We start from the raw sequence: 13,530 nt of genomic DNA, 5'->3' as shown, positions 1-13,530 counted from the left end.
TCGAAAAAGTTGTCGTAGAAACTTCGAAAAGCGCTCATTCAATTGGAAATTGGAGTCGCTTGTACTCTTTTTAATACTCGAAAGTGATTGGAAGGCAACTAACACCCCTTCCAAGCCCACCATTTTCTGAAACACATCCAATCAAAATTCTGAGATAGCCATTTTGTTCAGTGTAGTTGTTTTCCAGATAGAAATTATGTTTTTGTGGAGGACACTCTCCCACAGCCTTCAGGGCAAGGGTTGTAAGTTATGCCCTGGGGCATATAAGGTTTTTATAGAAGGCGTTGTCATAAAAACTTCAAAAAAGGCTCATTCGATTCGAAATTCAAATGGCTAGTGCCCTTTTTAATAGTCGAAAGGGATTGGAGGGCAACTAGCCCCCATGCAAATCATTCCCCCAAACACATCCCATCAAAATTTTGAAATAGCCATTTTGTTCAGCGTAGATGATTTCCAGACAGAAAATATGTTTTTGAGGAGGACACTCCCCCACAACCCTCGGGGCAAGGGTTTTAAGTTATGCCCTGAGAGCATATAAAAACGATGTTGGCACAATGTGTTATTTATTATTTTTTTTCCTTTAGAACGGGGCGAAAAAGTATAGTTGTCGTAGAATCGAAAAAGTTGTCGTAGAAACTTCGAAAAGGACTCATTGAATTGGAAATTGAAGTGGCTTGTGCCCTATTTAATAGTCGAAAGTGATTGGAAGGTAACTAACACCCCTTTCACGCCCACCATTTTCCGAAACACATCCAATCAAATTTTTGAGATAGCCATTTTGTTCATTGTAGTTGATTTTCAGATAGAAATTATGTTTTTGTGGAGGACCCTCCCCCAGAGCCTTCAGGGCAAGGGTTGTAAGTTATGCCCTGGGGGCATATAAGGTTTTTAAAAAAGGCGTTGTCGTAGAAGCTTAAAGAAGGCTCATTAGATTAGAAATTCAAAGGGCTGGTGCCCTTTTTAATAGTCGAAAGTGATTGGAAAGCAACTAGCCCCCCCCCCTCACGCCCATCATTCCCCCAAACACATCCAATCAAAATTTTTAGATAGCCATTTTATTCATTGTAGTTGATTTCCGGATAGAAAATATGTTTTTGAGGAGGACACTCCTCTACAACCCTCGGGGCAAGGGTTTAAAGAAGGCGTTGTCGTAGAAGCTTAAAAAAAGGCTCATTAGATTAGAAATTCGAAGGGCTGGTGCCTTTTTTAATAGTCGAAAGTGATTGGAAAGCAACTAGCCCCCCCCACGCCCATCATTCCCCCAAACACATCCAATCAAAATTTTCCGGATATGAATATGATTTTGAGGTGGATACTCCCCTACAACCCTCGGGGCAAGGGTTTTAAGTTATACCTTGTGGGGATATAAGAACGATGATGGCACAATGTATTATTTATTATTTTTTCCCTTTAGATCAGGGAGCTTCGTATCGAAAAAGTTGTCGTAGAAACTTCGAAAAGGGCTCATTCACTTGGAAATTGGAGTGGCTTGTACTCGTTTTAATACTCGAAAGTGATTGGAAGGCAACTAACACCCCTTCCAAGCCCATCATTTCCCCAAACACATCCAATCAAAATTTTGAGATAGCCATTTTGTTCAGTGTAGTTGTTTTCCAGATAGAAATTATGTTTTTGTGGAGGACACTCTCCCACAACCTTCAGGGCAAGGGTTGTAAGTTATGCCCTGGGGGCATATAAGGTTTTTTAGAAGATGTTGTCGTAAAAACTTCAGAAAAGGCTCATTCGATTCGAAATTCAAATGGCTAGTGCCCTTTTTAATAGTCGAAAGTGATTGGAGGGCAACTAGCCCCCCTATGTCCATCATTCCCCCAAACACATCCCATCAAAATTTTGAGATAGCCATTTTGTTCAGCTTAGTTGATTTCAGGATAGAAAATATGTTTTTGAGGAGGACTCTCTCCCACAATCCTCGGGGCAAGTGTTTTAAGTTATGCCCTGAGGGCGAATAAGAACGATTTTGGCACAATGTATTATTTATTATTTTTTTCCTTTAGAACGGGGCTTCGAAAAAGTATAGTTGTCGTAGAATCGAAAAAGTTGTCGTAGAAACTTCGTAAAGGACTCATTGAATTGGAATTTGAAGTGGCTTGTGCCCTATTTAATAGTCGAAAGTGATTGGAAGGCAACCAACACCCCTTCCATGCCCACCATTTTCCGAAACACATCCAATCAAATTTTTGAGATAGCCATTTTGTTCATTCTAGTTGATTTACAGATAGAAATTATGTTTTTGTGGAGGACCTTCCCCCAGAGCCTTCAGGGCAAGGGTTGTAAGTTATGCCCTGGGGGCATATAAGGTTATTAAAGAAGGCATTGTCGTAGAAGCTTCAAAAAAGGCTCATTAGACTAGAAATTCGAAGGGCTGGTGCCCTTTTTAGTCGTCGAAAGTGATTGGAAAGTAACTAGCCCCCCCCCCCAAGTCCATCATTCCCCCAAACACATCCAATCAAAATTGTGAAATAGCCATTTTGTTCAGCGTAGTTGATTTCCAGATAGAAAATATGTTTTTGAGGAGGATCGTCCCCCACAACCCTCGGGGCAAGGGTTCTAAAATATGCCCTGAGGGCGTATAAGAACGATATTGGCACAATTTATTATTTTTTTTTCCTGTAGAGCAGGGCACTTCGTATCGAAAAAGTTGTCGTAGAAACTTCGAAAAGGGCTCATTGAATTGGAAATTGGAGTTGCTTGTGCCCTATTAAATAGTCGAAAGTGATTGGAAGGCAACTAACACCCCTTCCACACCCACCATTTCCCGAAACACATCCAAGGAAAATTTTTAGATAGCCGTTTTGTTCAGCGTAGTTGATTTCCAGATAGAAAATATGTTTTTGTGGAGGACACTCCCCCACAGCCTTCAGGGCAAGGGTTGTCAGTTATGTCCTTGGGGCATATAAAGTTTTTATAGAAGGTGTTGTCGTTGAAACTTCAAAAAAGGCTCCTTTGATTAGAAATTCAAAAAGCTAGTGCCCATTTTAATTGTCTAAAGTGATTGGATGGCAACTAACCCCCCTCTCACGCCCACCATTTCCCGAAACACATCCAGTCAAAATTTTGGGATAGCCATTTTGTTCAGCATAGTTGATTTCCAAATAGAAATTATGTTTTTGAGGAGTACATTTCCCCAAAGCCCTCAGGACAAGGGTTGTAATTAATGCCACAGGGGCATATAAGGTTTTTATAGAAAACTTTGTCGTAGAAACTTCAAAAAAGGCTCATTCGATTGGAAATTCAAAGGGCAAGTGCCCATTTTAATAGTCGAAAGTGATTGGAGGGCAACTAACCCCCCTCTCACGCCCACCTTTTCTCCATACACATCCAATCAAAATTTTTAGATAGCCATTTTATTCAACGTAGTTTTAAGTTATGGACATTATGTCTTTGAGGATGACGACCCCCCCCCCACAGCCCTCAGGGCAAGGGTTGTAAGAAATGCCCCGGGGCATATAAGGTTTTTATAGAACGCGTTGTCGTAAAAAATTCAAATAGGGCTGATTTGATTGGAAATTGAAATGGCTAGTGTCCTTTTTAATAGTCGAAAGTAATTGGAAGGCAACTAACACCCCTTCCAAGCCCACCATTTCCCCAAACACATCCAATCAAAATTTTGAGATGCCCATTTTGTTCAACGCAGTTTAAAGTTATCAACATATTTAAACTTTTGTAAATGAAAATATCTTAAACAAACTTATAAATAAAAAGGTTTTAACAAAAAAACTTTTTCCACAAAATAAGTTTTTAAAATAAAAGTAAAGAACTCCATTAAACCAAAAAGGAGCAAAACTAAAATCAAAATATTATACCAAGCGTGAAACTACCACAAATTAGCACCGATAAATAAATGAAACCCAAAACGAACAGAAATTACAATAAATAACCGAGTCAAATTCAACACGAGCAGAAATTAACATGAATTGGGCTCAAAACCCCCGTGCCTTCCCAAGGCCAGAACATAATTTGCACTCCTAGTTGGGAACTAGTTGCTCATTTTTGCTCATTTTTGGTTGCTCTAGTTGGGTTGCCCTAGTTGCTCATTTTTAGTTTAATGGAGTTCTTTACTTTTCTTTGAAAAACTTATTTTGTGGAAAAAGTTTTTTTAAATTAACTATAAAGTAAAATACTTTCAATTTTAAGGGCCTGTAGCCCGTGCCTGCACGCAGGAGGGAGTTCGGGACCCCGGGAAAATCGGAAAATCTTCGGCTTTTTTGCCAAATTGACTTTTTTGCGCTTTTCACCCCCTGCTTCTTAGAAATTATTTGCCAAAGTGTCTCTCCCCTAAGCGTCATATCTTTAGGCTTTTGTGGTCACCTCCCTATTATAGAGCACAGATGGGCTATGGCGCAAGCTATTAACTGAGAATCCAGTTTATTATTGAAACGGTAAATTGCCTTAGAAAGTAAAAGGGGGCCCTTAAAAGTGCTTTATTGAGAAACCCTTGGAAAGAAATAGAGCCAAATAAATTTCTGGGGGGGGGACAACGCGGCCATGGATTAAAGGTTTTTCTAATGTCTTAATCTTTCTCCTCTAGTTAAAGTTAGAATAATGCCTCTCATGTTTGCACAGCTTCACATCAATTTGAACTGGGCGGGTCTTAGGGTTGGATGCATCCAAGGCAAAATTGACCTTGGCACCCCTCCCGACAAAATTGCATGTGAAAAAAGGAGTGACTAACGCAAATGCCATGAAAAAGTCTGGGCCACTGCGATCTCCAGTAATGGTGGCAGGCAGAGCCTTCTCACCCCCTGAAAGGTGCTCTTTATAACTGTAAACATTTTGGAGATCATGTTTGCGGGAAAGTTTACCTTAGGGGGAGGGCAAATATTTAAAGAAAAGGTTTTGCCAAAAAATGTCACATCTGCGTCTAAAATTCTAAATTTTTCTTCTTGTCAGGAAACTGTTCCTACTCTTATGCACGTGTGTGTGTTAAAATGACGTTTTTCTGATGTCTTGGTCACTCCCCCCCCCCCCCGGAAAAAATAAAACATTGTCTCTTATGGGTTTACTCGGCCTCACATCAATCTTGATAGCACTGTAATCTTCTCTGGAACTGGAAACTTTTCCAGTTGCAACTTAGCCATGAGGCAGATAACATCAAACGAGAAAAGGCACCGGTCGTATTTAATTAAGCAACATGATTAAATTGTAGGTGTTTTGAATGGCTAACAACAGGTAGTAAAGGCTGATCAGTTTAAGGGATAGCTGGTTTGAAATAAGCCTGTTTCGATTCTTATCTGATCTCAAAATGTGCTTGCTAATAGTTATTTTGACACTTTTAGCGGAAGGACTTTCAAAGAAGTTTAGTGTTGAAGAATTAGTTTCTTTAAAAGTTCGTCATTCAGTCTCAAATGATATCTACATTGACCCTTGCAAAGCAGGTATGTATGTTTTGGTTCAATGTGAGGATTATAGTTACTATATAGGCAAGACGTGTACGAAGGGGAGTCATATCCCTCCTAGCCATATCCATCACCTCCATAGAATTTGTATGTTTTCTGTTTCAAGTTATAATTTTATTTTTAATATTTAAAAAAAAAAAAAATACTTTTGCGCTGGAGATAAACCTCTGAGATTTTGCTGTAGCGCGTAAGTCCACATAACTACATACCTATTAAATGAAAAAGTCAATTAGATTTATTTAAAAAAAAAACTAAAATGAAAGTAACTGAATTAAAAGTAATAAAATATGTACAAAAAAAGAAAAAAAAACAATAACAAATCCAGTTCCCAATAGATATTATTAATACTCAACTCCTCCCTCAACACCCTGCCCTCTTAAACTAAGATTAACTTCTGATTTGCTTGTCACCCCCCCCCCCCTCCTATTGAATGTATATATGTCTTCCTGGTGCATGCAGAGACTTTCAGAAATCAAGGTCCACGATACTGTTTTAGTTTATATTAAATCACGGAAATATAGGGTGGGTCAATTAGGGAGAAGATTGTTCCCTAGAGTTTTCTATCCTCAGCTTGATTTTGAAGTATTTCCATTGAAAATACTCTTTTTTCATTGATAAAAGTCGAAGAACTAACAAAATTGCATCCCTAGAGTTCGAAAGAGTACATTTGCCCCCCCCCCCCACCCCCGTATTTTCTTAAATTGACGCCCTGATAAGGATATCCTCACAACTAATTGCAATGTTTGTTGTATATTATTGGTCATTTATAAAAAAAGGCACTTGTATGATATAGCCTACCCCCAACCTAATATTCTTTATCTTATTAGAACCTTGGATTTTCCATAATTTTGGGATTTTGGGATTTCCCATAATTTTGTTAAATAAGTAATATATATTCACCATATCTTGATCCCAAAATCTCAAAATTATGGAAAATCCAATTAAATTAAATCAACAGGTACATTTCTACCAAATCGTATTATTGAGTTAGGAATAAAGTGAATATACCATTCGATGCCTTTTCTTATGCTGATTACGAATATAATAATCATTTCTATAGGAAATAAACTTCAGCCCCCCCCTATATATGCCAATTCAGGGTATATATTTCTACATTAGGGGGAGGGGTGTTGGTAAAGTTTAAACTTACCTCCCATTTACATCAGAAACAAAATTCGCCCCCCCCCTAATGTAGAAATATATACCCTGAATTGGCATATATAGAGGGGGGCTGAAATTCATTTCCGATATAAATTATTATTATATTCGTAATCAGCATAAAAAAAGGCATCGAGTGGTATATTCACTTTATGCAAGTCAATAATATGATTTGGTAGACATTTACCAATCAACAATATTAGGTAGGTGGTATATTATATAAGTACCAAAAAAAAGATAGTTCTTTATAAAAAGACGAATGCTTTGAAAATGAAGAACAGAATAAATTGACACCTGCTCCCTCCCAAGCTTTCATTTTAACCACGTATGACTACATGAGTTTTGAAACATACAGCTCATCTTGTGTCCATTTTTCTGGGCGTGGGCGAGGGACCAAAAATTTGCCTTTTTTTTTTAATCTGAAAAAAGACCGTTTGGAAGTTTTGAGTGGGAACTGCATACTCGAAATATGTTTTTGATGTTTTATTAAACAAATAGGTCCGTCTTAACAATTAAGCTCTGAAATTAGAGATTAATAACATAAAAAGAACAACGAATTGAAAGAATCTATCAATATTTCGGAGGACAATAGACAATTGCGTTAGATCCTTCGTGCCACTTCCCAGTCCCATCCCCCCAAAGACGGAAACAGATGAAAAGCAGGATATTCTAAATAACCCTCTACTTCTTTCCAATTCTTTCAACAAAAATATAGCCCATCTCCTTTAACTTTTTGAATGCGTCTCATTTTTCAACCATTTTACTTCATCAGCCTTCCTTATAACATAGCTAGTGATTAAAGCTATTTGCAAAATTAGTTTTTTCAGTGCTTGATATCGTTCACAGCGAATTTTATTCCAAAATTATTATTCTTCAGTCATTACCAAATTATTCGACTAATTCACTGGCCACATTATTTTCACCCTTGTGGATAAATTAAATAAAAAATATTTTTTTTTCAACTGAAAGTAAGGAGCAACATCAAAACTTAAAAAATGAGATGGTTATCAAAAACCATCTCAAAATTTCTATCAGATGCATTTCGGGAAAATATGAGGTGTAGGGGGGGGGGGTTGTTATCCGCCCTCCGATCACTGTAAAGCTTAATAAGGTTACTAGAACTTTTGATGATAAATCCAATGAACCCCCTCCAAAGTTTATACGATCACCCTTTCTATATATATATATATATATACCTTATATGCCCCCACGGAATAACTTATAACCCTTCCCCTGAGGGCTGTGGGGCTGGGTTAATATCCTAAGAGGGGGTTAGGTGCCCCCCAATACCTTTCGACCATTAAAAAAGGCACTAGCCCTTTCAATTTCCAATCGAATGAGCCCTTCTTAAAGTTTTTACGATAGCTCCTTCGATACGAAGTGGCCTGGTCTAAACTTAAAACATCAAAACTTAAAACAAACAAATACTAAACATCTAAACATCAAAACTTAAAACAAGCAAATATTACTAAATATATGAGAGGGTTACTCCCTCCCCAATACCTCGTAGTTCTTACAGAATTGGGACAGCAAACAAATTGGAAATGTTGGGAAATTGGAGGGCCACTCTCTTTCCTTTGTGCTATAGAATTGAAAAGTAAATATTTTTCAGCTGAAAGTAAGGATCAACATCAAAACTTAAAACAAACAAATATTATTAAATATATGAGAGGGTTACCCCCTCCCCTATACCTCGTTCTTTACATAAGATGTTTTTTTTTAACTTTAAAGCAAGTTTATTATTCAAATGAAATGGCCCTTGTGTTGTAGTAGTTCTTACAGAATTGGGACAAAAACTTGAATCTTAGCATAAAGAGCATCGTATTAAAAAGGGAGCTACCCCCTCATATACATAACAATTTCTGTTCGTTTTAAGTTTTGATGTCGCTCCTTACTTTCAGTTGATTTTTTTTTTTATTTAATTTCTCATTGTTTTTAAATAATGCTGAGAAATATCCATGGAGAATTCCTTCCCCTACAAGAAATACCTCTATGGAAACTTCTTCCTTCGCAAAATACCCCCTCCCGGACAATAAAATCCCCCAAATAATTCCATTCTAGCTGAAAATTACCCTCGGAAAATTTCTTGTGAGCGAATCAAGGTGAAAAGTTTTTCTTAGCGCACTTTCTTATGAAAAAAAAAACTTTAATTGTTTTTTACTTAATTCCAGGAATTATCTAATCCCTGAAAAGGCTTTCCCGTAAATACTGCGCTCCCAACTAGAAAGTTGCTCCCGCAGAAAGTTGCCTCCGGAGAAATTATTTCGTTGAAAACTCCTGCATGGAGAATATCTCCAGTGGAAAATCCCCCTCCAAGGAAAGATACTCTAGACAATCCCAGCTTGTTAAAAGTTTCCCCATGGACAATTCCCCTTAACATCTTCACATGTAAAATTCAGTTAGCAAAGGGAAAGACAGAAAAAGAAATTTTTATATTAATTCTGGCAAATTCCCCAAGTGTATAAAAATTCATCTGGAAAGTTCACTCCCCCCCCCCCGGAAACTTCCCTCCCGACGGAAAATTTTCCCCATGGAAAATACCCCTAGCCAAAAATTCACCCTCCTCCTCTGAAAGATGTCTGTACACTTCCCAATAACAAATCCGATATGTAAACAATGAGCAAATTTCATGACTTGCATACCCACTGCGTTGATTTGAACAATATTTGTCTTGAAAACGTAAATTCTATGGTTTACCCCACATTTCAGTTAATTGTAATACTTATCCATCAAATTAACGTTACTTATCCAGTTATTATTTAACGTTATACTCATCACTTAACGTTACTTATCCATAATTAACGTTTACTTATCCAGTAAATGTAATTATTTTACAATATTGAACGAGGCTTGAACATCAAAATAGAATTGCTTTTTTTTAATCTCGAAAGCCAATTGATCCTCAGATTATTGATGTTTACACCTAATAGATAATAGATTATGTGAAACCTAGTAGTAACCGTGGTTGAATGCTTAAAACTAACCAAAAATATTGGCGAAAATTCCAAGAATTTTCTATCGAACAGTTCGTGGTAACGAACTGTAAGTAAGGAGCGACCTGGCTCAATAGCAACCGAAACTCTAAATAATTTTGATACTAATAGATACATCAAAAGAATCAGATTTTAATGCTGGTTTAACGTATACAAGTTTCATCAAGTTTAATCCTACCCATCAAAAGTTACGCGCGTGAGAAAATTTGCCTGATTTTCTAAAAAAAAAGGGGGAAACACTCCTTAAAACTTATAGAAACTTAATGGAAATCACACCATCAGATTCAGCGTATCAGAACACCCTACTGTAGGGCTTTCAAGCTCCTATCTGCAAAAATGTGGAATTTTGTAGTTTTTTCCAGAAGAAGGATCACGGATACGTGTTTATTATTTTTTTTTTTTTTCAGGGGTGATAGTATCGATATAGTGGTCCTAGAATATCGTGGAAGGGCTCATTCGAACGGAAATTAGTGATCAAAAAAATGGAGGGCAACTAGGCCTCCTCCCACGCTCATTTTTTTCCCAAAGTCCCCCGATCAAAATTTTGAGATAGCCATTTTGTTCAACATGGTCAAAAATATAAAAACTATGTCTTTTAGGATGACTTAATCCCCCAAAGCTCCCGGGGGGAGGGCTGAAAGTTATGATCTTTACCCAATGTTTACATATAGTATTGGTTATTGGGGAGTATACATACGTTCTCAGGGGGGATTTTTCTAGTAGTTGGGGGGGCGGGTTATGTTTAAGGATCTTTCCATGGAGGAAGTTTTCATGGGGAATGGGACATTGCTATACCGTATTTCCCAGTATTATTTAAAAAAACGATCAGAAATTCTAATTAACGGCCTTTGTTTAAATTCGAATTTTCGAATTTTAAAAATTCGAATTTTAGCGTAAAGAGCGAGGTATTGACTAGGGAGCGAACTCCCTAATATACGTATTAAAAATATATGAATATAAAAGTTCGTTACGTAAGTTAATTCGTAAGATACGTATATTTATTACTAATAAAAACGTTCGTAAATAAAATTAAACAACTTTCGTGAAAGCCATTTCACCAAATAAAAGTAAAATTGATATGCAAACTTTGTTTTAATTATTCATGTACGGTGAGCCAAAATCAACACCTGCATTAATTCAAAAACGATCAAAAATTAAATAAAAAATAACAAGTTTTTTTTAACTGAAAGTAAGGACTGACATTAAAACTTAAAACGAACAGAAATTTTTCCGTGTATGAAAGAGCTGCCCTCTCCTCAGCGCCTCGCTCTTTACGCTAAAATTTGACTCTTTCTCACAACTATATTTTTTTAAACAATAAAAAACTTTAAAGAGCGAGGCGTTGAGGAGGGCACAGCTCCTTTCATGTACGAAATAATTTCTCTTCGTTTTAATTTTTAATGTCGCTCTTTACTTTCAGTTAAAAAAAAACTTGTTTTTTTTTTATTTAATCTGTAAAAGAACAATGTCTAGCTGTTTAAGTTCTGAATCCCAATAAGCAACTAATGAATTGTAATGGGTTTCAAAAAGTACTTTTGAACACGATTGACTATTCAACTGTATTATCTCAAAAATAAATTGCAATAAGCTTTTTAAACGCGGGGCTAGTAATCAAAGTCAAGATCAAATACATGATTTTTTGACATTAGAAAGTAAGAAAGCTTGGGAATCAGGTTTCTATTTTGAATGATGAATATGACAACATGAAAAAATAGTTTTGATCACAGGGGAATAAATTAGTGCAAATTTAGGCTTTTCAAACAAATTTCAAACCATTTAAATTTTTTGCTTTTGTAGTTCAATAGCGATGCTGAAATGAAGGTGAAACATATGCCATTCATAACCTATGGATTTTATGTCAATAGTTGCGACTATATTGCTGCTGTGACTTTTATGGTGGGCAGAGGTGGGCTATAGTGCTTCTGGGGGGAGGGGGGTGTTGCTTTTATATTAAAATTAATTTACAAACCTAGTCAAGCACCATGGACTTTGGCTATTATATCAACAGGTACAACTATTGTGTTGCTTGGACTTTTATAGTAGGCTACAGTGCTACTGGGGGGGGGGGGATAGTGCTTTTATATTAACATTAAAAACAAAACCTAGTCAAGCACCATCGACTTTGGTTGTTATATCAATAGGTGCGACTATGGTGCTTAATGGACTTTTATGGTGGTCTATAGAGCTACTGGAGGGGGTGGGGTATTGCTTTTATATTAACAGTAAAATCACAACCTAGTCAAGAACAACGAAGCTTAGGATTTTATGTCAACAGGTGCAACTATGGTGTTGCTGGATCCTCTTTAGTCGACTTGGGTGGGCCATAGTGTTACCTGTGGGTGGGGTGTTGCTTTTTAATAAATGTTAATTTCCAAACTTAATAAAGTAATTTCCAAACTTCATTTTGATAGTTGAAGGTGAGTTTTATTTCTATTGGTGAAGGGAGTAAAGTTGATGGGAGTTTTATGGCGGGCTGAGGGGGGCTATAGTGTTGTTTTAGATGTGTTTCTTTTATTTTAACATCAACTTAAAACCCAATCAAGCACTATGGACTTTCAAAACCCCCAAAAAAATTTTCATTTGTTTAACAATTGTGACTGGGTTTCTCGTTTATGTACATTTCCTATGTTTAGGAGAGACCTACCTCCCATACTGAACTAGATCTTAATCGACTTTAAACACTATGCATGTAATTTCTGTGCTAAATGGTTAAATTATGTTACATTAAGTATCAAAATTTCACGCTTAAACAAGCCCTTCACACTAGTCAGACATATAAATTCATAAAACCATCGTGATCATCGTCTAAAATCATCACAATATCGTCATGAGTAAACTATTCAAAATTTGAAATATGGATTGGAGATCCGACCTCCGATCAAGCGTGAAAGGCTTTCTAAAATTATGTTTTAATATATTTGATGTGGGTGCTCATCCAGTTTTTCTATTGAATCGCTATTGCGTTAATTCTCCGTAAGGTAACATAAGCTTACGCTACATTGAACCGTATCTGGATCTTCAGTCTACTTGGAATTGTCTATGTTCCTAACAGTGTTGCCAATTTCTTGGTCTGAAGTTGCTCCACCTAAAAGTGAACCTGTGCCGAAAGCTCCATTTTTCTAGTTAAAATGTGCCGAATGAACGATTCCACCCCTCCCCCCTTCAAAGATATACTGATTCAAAAAAGGCAAAGCGCAACTGCCTAAAAAAAGCTTCAAAATGGCACAAATGCGCCCCATCTGGCCACTGTGGTTGCGAAAAGTGTTTGTTTCTTAAGATCACGTAGATTGACGTCAAGTCTTGAGTTTATGCTAGTGTGAAAGTTATGTTACGTCGTATGTAAATGACAATTAACCTTGTTCCTGAATTTAACTGGATCGAAACCACTTTAGTTATAGAAATAATCACTTAACGCCTGTTACATAGTAAGAGAAGTTAATTGTTACGTAGTAAAGGTTATTCGTTGATTATTGCTTTCCTATTTTCTAAGTAAAATCTATCTTCAAAATCTATAAAATTCAGGATTCCGGGGTTTTGATTATCCAGCCATTTCTTAAGTGTTAATCTAAGCATAAAAGTTCTGCAAATAAAAAGTTGTCTTTCTCTTTCCCAAAATCATGCTCTTCATTTCTCAAAACTTTCAAAACTTTTCTCAAATCTTCTGGACCAATTTGCTACCTACAGAAATCCAACACATGCCTCTATCATTACAGGACTCCCTAGGTCAATCATTTTGATCAAAAGCTTCCGTCAATCAATTGATTAAGCAAGTCGTCCTTGTCTAGGGTGGGAGGACGTCGTAAAGAAAGATTTAAAGGAAATGGGAACTTCGTGGGAGGGTGTAAAAAGGGAGGATTTTAATAGATCGGGATGGAGAAGGAGCGTGTGTTGGCCTCAGGTGGCTTGGTGCTGTGGTGAGTTGTTAGTAGTAGTAGTAGTATGATTGCCCGTCTAGGAACCTG

The 13,530-nt window shown here is 36.9% G+C and overlaps 1 protein-coding gene across 1 annotated transcript in view; it reads left to right on the top strand.

Annotated features, from left to right (window-relative positions):
- Positions 1-5,107: 5,107 nt before the first annotated feature.
- The window catches only part of LOC148940917 (protein tolkin-like), a 267,546-nt gene continuing 259,123 nt past the window's right edge, over positions 5,108-13,530 (top strand). The window contains exon 1 of the mRNA XM_089105473.1: positions 5,108-5,396. Coding sequence (XP_088961599.1) covers positions 5,264-5,396 — 133 coding nt within the window. The 5' untranslated portion in view covers positions 5,108-5,263. The remainder of the gene's footprint in view (positions 5,397-13,530) is intronic.

Source organism: Artemia sp. Qi Xiang Cuo, chromosome 19 (assembly GCF_049724085.1).
Source record: "Artemia sp. Qi Xiang Cuo chromosome 19, ASM4972408v1, whole genome shotgun sequence".
Taxonomy (NCBI): Eukaryota; Metazoa; Arthropoda; class Branchiopoda; order Anostraca; family Artemiidae; genus Artemia; species Artemia sp. Qi Xiang Cuo.
This window is presented reverse-complemented; position numbering and strand designations above follow the sequence as displayed.